The sequence below is a fragment of the Eulemur rufifrons genome, chromosome 6, assembly GCF_041146395.1.
Source record: "Eulemur rufifrons isolate Redbay chromosome 6, OSU_ERuf_1, whole genome shotgun sequence".
NCBI classification, from domain to species: Eukaryota; Metazoa; Chordata; class Mammalia; order Primates; family Lemuridae; genus Eulemur; species Eulemur rufifrons.
Window position 1 is genome coordinate 50529377 of NC_090988.1, and position 13297 is coordinate 50542673.

Here is a 13297-nt window from a genome sequence, read left to right on the forward strand (position 1 = left end):
AGTGCTGGGAGCTCGCACGGGGCCTGCAGCAGCTGCCGCCACTGCCCACTCCCAGCAACCTCTCCCAGGCGCGGCCCCCACGGCCCTGCTTCCTGCTTCTCTCCCCCAGCTGCCCGGCAGCTCCGGCTCTGTGCTCAGGGCGGCAGGAGGGGCCCTGGCCCTACAGAGCAGTGGGCAGGTGATGCCCCACAGAGCCCGGTGTGAGATGGACCCACCAGGCAGGAAACCACAGGAAGGAACCCAAAGATACACTCAAGAGCCCCCCCCACAGGCACACCCCAATTCACAGATGGGAAAAAGAGGCTCAAAAAGGAACGTGACAAGCCCAACATCCCTGGGCAAACAGCCACAGGGTCAGGATTTAAATCCGGCCTCTCCGCAGCAGGCCTGACAGACAGCCCACCTCTGGCCTTTGGTTTCTAGCCCGTGGTCTGTGCTCTGACCCCACTCCCAGGTCACAGATGGTCTCAGACACCAACTTCTCCTCTCCCACCAGGGAGGTCTACACCGCCCTTCCAGCCACACAGGGTCCCGGTAGGAAGGAGCTCAAAGGCCCAGCACTGCCTTCCCCTCGACCCCTCCGCCCGGCTGCCACTACAACTCCCTCTGTAGCCACTCTCGAGGACCCCACCCCACCGTGATGGGAGTTCGCAGCCCCCAGGGCAGCCCAGGGACAGAGACTGTGCTCACCTTCAGAAAGATCTTGGTCCTGCCGATCTGCCAGTCATCGTGGGTGCCCAGCACAGCCTCGGCGATGCGCTGGCATGTCCCTTGAAGGTCTCCCTGGGGTGAGGGGGCACCAGGGCATGGACATCCTTGCCAGTAGGAAGACCCCCGGAGTGTCCCTCTGGAGGCTGGGAGGCAGGGCTCTCGCCCCAGGTCTGCCCCTGCCTTCCCATGTGACCCCAGCTGGGTCCTGCCTTCTCTGGACCTCAGTTTTCTCCTCGGCTCAGCCAGATGTCGCGAATGCAAATCCCTTTCCCACCACTGACATCCGGGGCCCACTTGGCAGCCCTGGCCTTGCTCGTCACGCCACTATGTGTGAAGTCCACGCCAGCCGAGCAGGGCAATCCCCGCCCTCGGACGTGTTCCCCTGCCTGCCCCCGATCCCTCAGGCCGTACCTGAGAGGCTGAGCAGACGTCATGCCCAGCCCACCGTCCTGACGAGAAAACTGGGACCCGACCCTCCCACGCGTGCACCCATTCCCATACCTGCTTGTAGGCCGGCTTCACGCCAGGCAGCAGCACACGGTACCGCTCCACGAACTCCACGAAGCTGTAGCGGATGGGGTAGCCGGCTCGGCGGATCCGGATGGTCTCCATCATCCCCGAGTACCGCAGCTGGCGCACGCACAGGTGCCGGTCGAACAGCTGCGGGCACGGAGCCAAGGGCCTCAGGGCTGAGGCTCCCGCTGGGAGGCAGACCTGCTCTACACCTGACCAGCCCAGACAAAGCCCAGAGAGGCAGAGGCCACACAGCACGTGAGGAGCACTTGGGGACAGGCACCCCAACCTGCAGTCAGACCACCCAGCTGCAGGGAGCGTGGAGACACAGGTTGGTTCCCCTTGGGACACCCAGAGGGGGCTTCACAGGGGAGGCCCCTGACAGGATAGGGAGCATCCCAAGGTCGGAGGGCGAGCATGACAGAGCTGTGGACGTCTGAAAGCACGGGACTTGCTGGGGACTCAGGGGACTAAGGCGGCTAGTCCAGGCCACAGCTGTGGCTGTGCAGAAGGTGGGTGCTGTGCTCAGCCCCAGGCAGTGCCCTTCACGCGTGGTGCGGCCGTTGTCACAGATTTGTAGCTATTGGGACAACTCCCTGGCTGCCTTAAGGAAGGGGCACATTTTTCTAATTTGCATAAAGTTGTTTTTGTGACGGCTGGGGCAGCGGTGGCCCCAGGCTCATGGTGGGGCTGCAGAGAAAGCAGAAGGCAGGTGCTGGGCTGTGGGGCCTCGTCCTGTGGGTGACAGAAGCCAGAGAAGGTCTGGAGCAGGGAGAGGCCAATCAGGTTTGCATCTGAGAATGATGTCACTGCAGTGTGTGTGGGTGGAGGGGACAAGGCAGGGGGCAGGGGACATGGGAGACCCTGGGGGAGGCCGCTGCTGAGGTCTAGTCCACACATGCTGAAGTCCAGGCTGGAGAAGGGTCCCCGAGGCACCTCAGGGCCAGGGAGACGGTGCCCAGCTGCCCTCGCCTCAGTCTCCCTGGACCCCTGTGCCGGAGGGAGAGCCTACTGGAGCCCCAGGCCTGAGTCCTAAGGAGGACAGGCCTCGCCTGCTAGGGAATGTTTTCCAGGCAGGGGACAGCGGGTGGGGACAGCGCTTGCGGACGGTCGGCTTCCGCAGCCTGTTTCCTCTCCCTCCGGGCCACTTTCCCTGGCCTTCCTTCCCTCCCCAGACCCTGTGGCCCCAGCTTCCCCCCCGGGCCTCCCCTCAAGGCCTCTGGATAAACAACCCTCCCAGCGGCTGTGCCGTGGAAGGAGAGGGCTCACGTGGGGCAGCAGCGCCCCAAGCCCCTTACCCTCCCTGAGCCCCGCATCTCTAACCCGGGCCCACAACAGTCCCTTCTTCATGGACTGTTTGGGAAGCGCGAACCAGGCTGCAACAGGCGATCCAGCCTGTGCCCGGCACACAGAAAGGGCCCAACAAGGACATTCCCAACCATTCAGAGGTGGGGGGAAGCTTCCAGGAGGAGGTGGCAGTTGAGCTGGGCTGAAGGAGAGGGGACTTTCAAAGGAGCAGCCCCAGCAAGAACCAGCTGCCGTTTACTGAGCAATTCCTAGGGGCCTGGCAGTCTGCATGCGTTATGGCATGGAATAGACCAGGGGTGATCGGTCCCGTTTCCATCTATGAGGAAACTGAGGCATAGGAGAAATAAGAGCCCTGTCTACGGTCGCTCAGTGTGTAAGTGGTAGAGCCAGGATTTGAACCCTCCACGAGCCACCGCAGAGTCTAGGCTCTTTCTACTGCACCTGCGGCCGCCTCCTCCCGTAAATCCGGACCTTGGTTTATAAGCCCCCAGGTGCCCCATTGTTCCCCAAAGGGGACGGTCCCACAACCTGACGTCCACCCCACCCTATCCCACTCTGACCCAGCCCCTCTGCTGCTCCTAGCCGGCCCCCGCCAGGGCCAGGGCCGCTCACCATGGGCTTCTTGAATTCGTTGGGCTTGATGCAGCGCACGAAGAAGGGCTGGCAGGCGCCCAGCGTGCGCATAAGCAGCTCCAGCGACCGCTTGAACTGGCTGCTGAGTGTGGGCGAGCGCTTCCTGGTCTCCGCACCCTGCAGGACAGACAGACGGCAGCGGTGGGAGGGGCTGCGCCTGCCCCACAGGGAAGCGGGAGGGGAGGTCAGCAGCGCCAGGGGCCTGAGCGACTGGGTGGGCACTTGGCTTCTCCTGCAACCCCCCAGGTCTGGGCTGGAGACTGGACCCCAGACCTCCCTGGAGAAATGAGTAGTCAGACTTGGTCACTTCAGGATGTTCCAGTATCCTGAAGTGACAGGGGTTAGACAAACCTAAATTCGAACCCTAGCCTACTACTTAGCTGTGTAACCTTGCACAGGTCCCTAAATGGCGCTAAGCCTGTTTCCTAGCTGGGAACAATGCCTTAATGCCTTCTGTCCAGCTGACGGGGCTCCCATGAGGGTCAGGGTGTGTGTCCATACACAGCAACCTGGAAAGGCGGCTGCCTGCCTCCTGGGAACCCGCGGAGGAGCTGGGGGAGTGGCAGGGAGCTGCCTGTGACCTCTCCCCTCTTTGCCGGATTAGCCTTAGCCGGGCAGCAGCAGGCTGGGGGTGGGGCAGGGCAGACCTGGCTAATCCTCCTAAGGGACACGGCTGGCTTCCCCGCCATGTGGCACCAAGGCCCCCAGGGTTCTGTGCCCCACCGGCCACTACCTGGGTGATCCAGTCAGCGAGCGATCCCTCTGCACCGCCCTGCCTGTTAGGGTCCCCTCTCAGAATGCTGTGAAATGAGATGGGAGGGGGTGCTGGGGGGCAGCCTAGGCCACAAACAGGAGGCCAAATGGCTCAACTGAGAGGGAGAAAACGGACATAGAGCCCAGGTTCTATTCCAAAGCATCTTGATGGTATCGTTTCCCTGGCAATTCTCATTTGGGTAAGAACTTACTTCATTTAATTTGATTAATATTGTAAGATTTTAAATTTTAGAGTGATAATTTCATCTGCTATCCTATAGCATCAAAAATCAAGGGTACAGGCCGGGCGTGGTGGCTCACGCCTGTAATCCTAGCACTCTGGGAGGCCGAGGCGGGTGGATTGCTCAAGGTCAGGAGTTCGAGACCAGCCTGAGCAAGAGTGAGACCCCGTCTCTACTAAAAAAATAGAAAGAAATTATCTGGCCAACTAAAATATATATAGAAAAAATTAGCCGGGCGTGGTGGCGCATGTCTGTAGTCCCAGCTACTCGGGAGGCTGAGGCAGGAGGATTGCTTAAGCCCAGGAGTTTGAGGTTGCTGTGAGCTAGGCTGACGCCACAGCACTCACTCTAGCCAGGGCAACAAAGCGAGACTCTGTCTCAAAAAAAAAAAAAAAAAAAATCAGGGGTACAGCCATGGATGTGTGAGGTTGGGGGGCAAGGGGTCAAATGCTTTCTATTGTGAAATTTCCAGTGTTTTCCACTTTAGTTTTATTTGGAATATAAGATTCAAATAAATCTTATATGAATCTAAGATACTGCCCAGGGAAGCTGGGGAATATCTGTGACGAGGGAGGGTGATGGTCAGATCTGTGGCCCCCTGGTTGTCCCGACCCCGATCCAGCAGCAGCACTGGGTGACCCGCCCACTTGGAGGGGGAGCCGTCCAAGTTGGGCTGCACCCGGCCTGCATTAGAGCCCCTTGCTGTGAGCACATGTGTACAACGTGCACACACACAGCACACACGCCACGGCACACACAGCACACACACACCCTTCTTTGGCTCTAATCGTCACACCAGAACTGCTCCTTCCTGCCTGTCCTCCCTGCCAGGCTGCAGCCCCATGAGGACCAGCCGGGTCTGCCCTGCTTGGGGCAGACCTGCGCCCGGCACAAGTAACCGTCAGCAACACTCAGACCAGCTGAAGCACTGTCACACTGGTTCCCAGTGTCGTCCACGGGCTCCACCTACCAACTGATCAGGGCAACAATCTAGGAAGCGTCCTCAGTGTCTCCTCTCTCACATCCAATACGGCAGCGAATCCTACTGGCTCCACTTTCAAAACACCTGAGGACCTTCTTACAACTCCCTCCATTGTCCACCTGGGCCACTGCCCGTGCCTCCTGCTGTGACCTTCAAACTGGCCTCCTCCTGCCATCGCCCAACTCCACCCCACCCTCCCCCCACTCGCAACCACAGCAGCCCAAGGCTGTGGAAACAAATCCAACCATGTCTCTTCCCCAGTCAAACCTCCACCCTCCAACAACCCCCCTCTTCAGTCCCCATGAAAGCCCAGAACCTTGCAAGGACCCACAATGCCCCCCAGGATCTGCTCTGAGGGCCCCCTGCCCACTCCCCTCCAGCTGCTCCAGCCTCCTTGCTCCACCTAGGAAAAGCACCTCAGTGCTTTGGCACTGGCTGTCCCCTCTCCCTCCTCCAGAATGTGGCTGGACACTTTCTTCCTCACCTCCTCACCAACTTGGCAGCAAGGCCTTTCCTGACCCCTGTTGGGAATCACCACGCCCCACCGCACGCTTCCTCCTCCTCTTTCCCCGTCCCACGCTCACCATCTGACGTGCCCTAGGTTTTGCTTAGTTACTGTTTTATTAACTCTTCCCCCTTTCTGCTGGAACATAAGTTCCATAAGGACGGAGATTTTTTTGTTTTGTTTTGTTCACTACTATGTTCCCAGGACCTAGGACAATGTCTGGCCTATAACGGGCACTTGGTAAGTGTTTGTAGACTGAATGAATGAATGGCATCTACGGAGCGCGAAGTCTGCCCTCACATCCCTGGCCACCCGGGTTTCTGGTTCGGTTTTATTTCACTGAGGGGAAAAGCTGTCCTTCCTGACACCCACATAAGAGTGAACAGGTGTCCTGTGGACTCAGGGCCCCAGGACACGTGGCTGGGGCCAGACATTCATCAGGGCTCTCGGTGCCCTGCAAGAACTGCCTTCATCCCCACTCGGCTGGCCCCGTCACCAGCGATGGCTGGGGTGGGGCTGCCCGGGACGGCCCAGGGAAGCCAGACGCAAGAGCCAAAGGATGAAAATTCAGCGCTTGGGGAACGGTGCAGGCTGCGTGCTTCTCAGATCACAGGAAGGAGGTGGCACGGGCTTCGATCCTGATGGGAACATTCGACTGGTACATTGTCAAGGAATAAACTCTGACTTAATGTTTCACAATTAACCAAGCCAATTTCCATCTTTCTTTAAGAGAGTGGCATGTTTCCAGCATTTACAAAGCACGTTTTTCTTTCTTACATGCAATGCTTACAGAGCCAGCACAGTACGATAAAAAAAAAATTAAATTTAAATGTTTTTTAAGAAACAGGGACTTGGAAGACTTCACTTTAAGCCTTCACTTGTATATGACCTTGGAAAAATCCCTGCACCTCCCTGAGACAGACCTGCGTTCAACTCTCTGCTGTATGGTAAGCTGTGCAACCTTGAGCAAGCACCTTGACCTCTCTGGGCCCTAGTTTCTTTACCTGTGAAGTGGGAGTAAGAGTAATCACTCACAGGGTTGTGGTGGGGAGTGAATGAGGCGATAAACCTAAGTGCTTAGCTCATCTCCGGCTTGGAAGAGGTGCCCAGTGGATGTGATCGATATCAGATTTGTCACTGCTGTACCCTACTTCTCTGCTCCTAAAACTCCCTCAGGAGTGGGCCATTTCTGGAAGCTCCAGGCTCTTGCGCATGGACCTCTCCATGATTTCTCAGCAAATGGGTCCTAGTCCCAGGGATAGGAAATTTAGGATGGGAAACCTCAGAGAGAGTCCTCAGATGCCTCCGGGAGCTCTGGAAAGAGAGAATGAGGGAAGGGGCAGGAGGAGAGGTGGGGTTCAACCGGAGCATGTCCGAGACAAACAGGAGTGGGTGGGCCCAGTGAGTGGGGCTGGGAGCTAGAGGAGAGAGAGTGGGGAGGGGAGGGTCCAGGGCTGCACCTGTCTCTCCCCAGGGCTGCAACACTACAGCATAGCCCTTGGATGGGGACCCTCCCGGGTGCCGGAGTCTGGGAGCCCTCTCTCTGCGAGCGGCGCTGCGTGCAGCCGTCAGCAGCCGAGCCACAGTGCTGGCCTGTGCAGGGGTGGGGGGACCTGAGCGGATTACGGCAGAGGAGGGAGGCCACCGTCCAGACACGTTCCCTGCCCCTGACGTGCCCAGTGCCCTGTTCTGCTGGAGCTGTGAATTGCTTCAGACCTGCAAGGCGCTGGGCAGGGGGGATGCCAGACACGCAGGAAGGAAGAAGGACTCGGCGTTAGGCCAAAGTGGGAGGATGTCAGTATCCGGCAGAGAGGAAATGGAGGGCTGGGAAGAGAAAAGGGAGGCCGAGGGGGCGGCAGTGCACGCTGTTGCTAAGGGGGACCCAGCACCTTGGGGATGTAGGACACCCTGGGAGCCACGACCTGAAGGTGGGGCTTGGGATGCACCAGGGATATTGTTCCAGGCCTGTGGAGGTCCAGGGAATGGCGACTCCTAGGCCCAGCTCCCCAGCAGAACGCTGTGACTTGGGGGGAGTCACACTGTGTCTCTGAGCCTCAGACCCCAATCTGCAAAATGCAGAAAAAACCACCTGCATCCCCTGCTTTGCAAGGTCATCCGAGGATCCGACCAAGGCGCGGATGCAGGAACACCGCCAGGGGCTGGTTGGGGGAGCAGGGGTTGGCGCCCCCAAGAGGCTCAACAGGGGGCAGCGGAGGAGGCCTGGGTTCGCATCCCAGCTCTGCCCCTGGCTCATGGGCAGCCTGGGCAAGTCTTGCCCCTCTTCCAGGACTCAGTTCCTCCTTTAAGAAACTGAGGTGCTGCAGCACACACGACTCAAAAACCAAAAGCAAGAATCACTCCACAAACCACTCCACAGAAAAACACACTTCAAAAAGGCAGCCGCCGCCCAGCCCTTGCCCCAAGCCTCAGCACCACGAGGGCCAAGGACAAACCCGGCTCACTGCTGTGGCCTCTCCCACCATCCTCGGCCCCAGGCTGGGGTCTTTTACCTTCGCAGCAGCTGCTGACTGGTGCACAGTGCCCGACGCGTAACCACAGAGAAACTACAACAGGAACCACAGTGCAGGGTGAGCCGGGGGGGGAGGCAAGGAGAACGTGGTGGGTTGGAAAACAGAAGGCAAAACTCGCCACGGAGAGAGGGAGACCCTCAGGGAGAGGTCTGGGGTCCCGGCAGCTCTGTGGTGGTCCCCAGGGCAGGGGAGCGTCAGCACCCAGACAGGCACTGAGGGGGCCAGGGCTCTGCCCTCCCATGCACCCTCCAGGAAGCCATGGGGACGGGGGAAACAGGAAATAAAAGGGTGTACAAGCAGGAGAAAGTCCACCAGACCCCCACCCCAGGGCCCACAGAAAGGCGGAGGGGAGGGGAAGCTTCTCCCACTGTCTGATGGGGTATGCAGTAGCCCACACACGCCCCCCCGTGCCAGCTTCTCCGCATGCCCACACCCACCCCAAATCCTTGAGGTTGGACATGCTCCCTTTGCCCGTGCTCCCATTAGCTGCTGGAGACACAGGGGTGGGTGGACCCCCGTGGTAAACTGAGGTCTGATCGGCTCTGCTCCATCACTTCTCAGGTGACCCTTCTTCTGGGCTTGGTATCCCGGCCACACTCCCCTCCACCACTCAGTGCAACAAGAGAACCAAATGGGAGGATCTGGGAGGCCCTTCCTGGAGCCCCAGCAAAGCTCTGTCCCCACCAGAGGGGCTTGAGCTGAAGCTGCTGGACAAGGACAAGGCCTAGACCCCTGCCTGGCTTCTGGGGCCCTTCCCACCCAGCAGACACCCACCCGGCCCTACCATGGCAACGTCAGCCTGGAAGATCTGCTTGATGAACTTGTTCCTGGAGGAGTGGACGAGCTGGATGATGTCGCCATGCAGGGTGTCCCGGTTCTTCTCCAAGAAGCCTGGGCAGGGCACAGAGCAGTCACCCCTCACCAGTCCCAGCAGCCCCCGAGACTCAAGTCCTCCTCAAATCCACACTGTCTGAACCAGGAGGGTCCTGAAATTCACCTAGTTCAACCACACCCATTTCACAGTGGGGGACACCAAGGCATGGAGAGGACAGTGGCTTGCCCAAGATCACAAAGTGGGGGACCATCTCCCCACCCACATAGCCCCCCTCTTCCAGGCCTGTTCAAGAAGGGCAGGAGGTCTCAGCCTTTGGAAGAGGCCATGCCTCCTTCCTTGTGGAACCTCCCCAGAGCCACCGGGAGTCTTTTGAACTAAGGTGTCAAAAGCCCTTGTTAAGTAAGTACTTTGTGACCTGGGAGAGAATGCGTGTTGATCTGTACAAGCGGAGTAAAACCACTCTGTAGCTGAACAGTAGACTGTGTTTTACAAAGCACCCTCACAGCTCCCCCGTGCATGTGGGACGGGCAGGGATTCTCTCCTCCATCCCACAAGGGAGGAAAGTGGTACTCAGAGAAGCCAAGTGAGTTGTCCAACACCACACAGCAAGCCGTGGGCAGAGTTAAGACTCAACTCCAGGACTTCCGGCCAGCCTGCGGAGATGCCCCTGCACCACACAGGCCCCAGGACTCTGGCATTCCCAGGGGCTGAGGAGTTACAAACTGGGGGGCTTTGCTGGGGTGGGACAGGAGATGGGGTGTCTAGGGGCTGGGGATGTCTGAGGTTGAATGCCGTGACAGAGAAGCAGGACTCAGGCTTCCCTGGGTGGTGGGCGGCACAGGGGCCCAGTGCCGGGGTGCCTGGCCGGTGTCTGGGGAGGGGCGAGGTGCAGGAGGCACAGTGACAGAGGGTGGGCCGTGGAGTTGGGGTGGAATTCCTGGGCTCTCATTAAAGCTCTGACAGACTATGGGACTCCCTCACCCCTTTCTAGGACCTCGTTTGCCCACCCGTTGGATGGGAATGGTAGCACCTGTAAGCTTGCTTCTCTTCAGAACACCCGAAGCCACCCGTTTCCTAAGTGCGATGCTGTATTAGAGCAGCACTTGGCAAACCAGGAAATGCCGGTAGAATTGCCTAAAGTAGTTCAGACTGGTTCAGTGACCTGATGCAAGTCACCTCCCTCTCTGGGCTTCAGTTTCCAATTCTGCAAAAGCAGATGACCCTATGTCCCTCCAGATCTAGAATTCTATAATTTTAGAGCTCAGCGTAGAGTTTGCCCAATTTCATTTCTGTATCCTCAGCCACAGCATGAAGCCGGGCACATGACACTGGTTGAACTGAACTGAAAAAGACAGTCCTCTAGGACTCCAAATGCGAGACCAATTTACTTGCTCAAAAGGCCTTTAAACTTGATGTCTGCTTCCTGCGTTGCAATAAGGCTGGATCTCACAGTGCAACATTCTAAGGAGGTCTGAGCAGCCGTCAGACCCCATCACTGGAGCGTGGCTCAGTGATACACCACTGACCTCTGGGCCAGTTCAACAAGGGAGTATGAGACGGGCAGCCCGGAGCTTGTTAGTTTTGGATTTCGCTGGCTTTTGACTGTGTGGGACCTTCTGGGGCTGTAAGGCAGGGCTCAGTGTAGACACGGCCCACAGCTGATACCAATTCAAGGTTGGTCCTCCACACCAGGTGGGAGGGGAGGGGTTAGCAAGGGCAGTCTGCTGTCTTCTGGCAGACCCTATAAGAATTCCAAATGAATCCTACGTCCTCACCGCTTTCTTAAATTCTACCTATAAGATGAACCCAATTGCATGTCTCCAGGGGGAAAGAAAATGTGCCGCCCCCTCTTCAAAGCTCACACTGGTCTTGTTGCTGAGAGAGTCTTGCTGGGTAACTGGGCTGGTCCAAGGCCTGGCTTTGCGCCTGATAGGCTCTATCGTGCCACGTGAGGACAGTTATGCCCCCGTCCTGCTGAGCCTCAGTTTCCCCATATGTACAAAAGAGCACTGAACCTACTCAAAAAATTGAAAGCAGGGACTCAAACAGATACTTGTACACTAGTATTCTTAGCAGCATTAGTCACAATAGCCAAAAGGCGAAAAAAACCTCCAAATGTCTATTAACAGATAAATGGATAAACAAAATATCGTATACCCAGCCATAAAAACAAAGGAAATCGATACATGCTAATACAACATGGATGAACCTTGAAGACATCATGCTAAATAAAGTGAGCCAAACACAGAAGGACAAATACAGACACGTGCTGCATAGCGATGGTTCTGTCAATGAGGGACCATGTATGTATACGACAGTGGTCCCATGAGATCACATATAATGCCATATTTTCACTGTACCTTTTCATGTTTAGATGTGTTCAGACACACAAAAGCTTAGCGCTGTGTTACAATGGCCCATTCAGTACAGGAACATGCAGCCTAGGAGCCACAGCCTGGGCCGCACAGCCCAGCGTGCAGCAGGCCATGCCACGTAGGTTTGTGTACGTGCACCCTACGACTGTGAGGTTCACACAGCGAAATCGCCCAACAACACATTTCTCAGGACGTATCCCCATCCTTAAGCAACACGTGACTGTATCATACGATTCCACTTATATGAGGCACCTAGAATAGCCAAATTCAGACAGACAGAAAGTAGAACAGAGGTCACAGGGGCTGGGGCGGGGGAAGGAGGAGGGGTTATTGCTTAATGGACACAGAACTTTTTTTTTTTTTTTGAGACAGGCTCTCATTCTGCTGACTAGACTGGAGTACAGTGGTGTCATCATAGCTCACTGCAAACTCAAGCTGCTGGGCTCAAGCGATCCTCGTGCCTCAGCCTTTGGAGTAGCTGGGAGTACAGATGCACGCCACCATGCCTGGCTAATTTTATTATTTTGTAGAGATGGGGTCTCGCTATTTTGCCCAAGCTGGTCTCAAACTCCTGGCCTCAAGTGATCCTCCTCTCTCGGCCTCCCAAAGTGCTGGGATTACAGGCATGAGCCACCATGTTTGGCCGACACAGAGCTTCTATTTGGGGTGATGGAAAGACTCTGGCGATGGATGGTGGCTATGGTTGCACAACCCTGTGAAGGTATTTAATGCCACCGAATTGTACACATCAATGGTCAAAATGGCAAATTATATGTGTATACATATACACACACACATACATATATATAAATAAACTCCACAATTTTTAAAACTCCTGATGTCTTTCTCCTGGGCCAGAGTAGGGGAAGGTAGGCACAGGCAAGGAGAGACAGCCAGCCGGACAGCCCGCCCGTACCTTGGGTCTCATAGTAGACGACACCTGCAAAATGGTTGATCCCAAACTGGGTCTCGTGGTTGTTCTTGGGGGGAATGTAGTTCGAGTTGAGTTTATGCTGGGAGTTCAGCTTATGCAACATGGTGGTGTCCGTGCCCTGCAGGAGGGGACAGACAGCTGGCCGAGCCCGCCCTCTCCTCCGCAGGCCCCATTGTCTTTCCTGCCCATGTCTCTGCATCCCTCTGTCTTTCTCCAGAGCTTCCTCTTCCTTAATTTATACCCACACAGGAGCACTCCAGGCCTGCATTTCCCCGTCTGTTAAATGGATGAATTGGAACTGCACAATCTTGAAAATGCATTCCAGTTTAGAAAATCTATTTCCTGTGATTAAAATCACAGGAGCAATCCTCTCTTCCTCTCCCCGACTCCAAGATATATTTGTGTCCTGAGCACCCATTCTGTGCCAACTGTCTGCTCAGATCTAGGACCCAGTGGACTGTAGGTGACTTCCAAATGTCAGGTGAATGCACTTGAATTGGCCCCAGAGCCACCCTGAGAGGCGGTATCCTTAGTCCCATTTTGCAGATGAGGAAAGCTGAGGCTCAGCGTGAGGAAGGAACCCACAGGCTCCCCAGCCCATTGGTGGTGACGTTGGGATCCTGCCCAGCTGTGGACCCACCTTGGGGAACTTGCTCTCCTCATCGATGAGGGAGATGATGTTCATGGGCTTGTTGGCAATCATGTCCAGGGCGTCCTGGTTGTCGGTGAACTCGATGTGCAGCCAGTCGATGCTCTCCAGGTCGTACTCCTCCTGCTCCAGCTTGAACACGTGCCGCACAAAGAACTGCTGCAGGTGCTCGTTGGCAAAGTTGATGCAGAGCTGCTCGAAACTACAGGGGCACAGGCACGGGCTGGGGTGCTGTTCACGCCCCGCCCTGCTGTCAGGGGCCCAGCTCTGCCTCCACCTGCACGTGACTGTCAGCAGATCGCCCCCACCAGGGACTCTCTAACCTC

General features: G+C 56.8%; 1 protein-coding gene across 3 annotated transcripts in view; it reads right to left on the minus strand.

Annotated features, from left to right (window-relative positions):
* MYO7A (myosin VIIA) overlaps nucleotides 1–13297 on the minus strand; it is an 82191-nt gene that overhangs the window by 36771 nt on the left and 32123 nt on the right. For all 3 annotated transcript variants that reach the window (XM_069469218.1, XM_069469217.1, XM_069469219.1), the window contains 6 exons: nucleotides 12963–13173; nucleotides 12305–12440; nucleotides 8963–9069; nucleotides 3145–3282; nucleotides 1213–1371; nucleotides 691–783 (listed from right to left, as the gene is read on the minus strand). In XM_069469218.1, the coding sequence (XP_069325319.1) occupies nucleotides 691–783; nucleotides 1213–1371; nucleotides 3145–3282; nucleotides 8963–9069; nucleotides 12305–12440; nucleotides 12963–13173 (844 nt within the window). The remainder of the gene's footprint in view (nucleotides 1–690; nucleotides 784–1212; nucleotides 1372–3144; nucleotides 3283–8962; nucleotides 9070–12304; nucleotides 12441–12962; nucleotides 13174–13297) is intronic.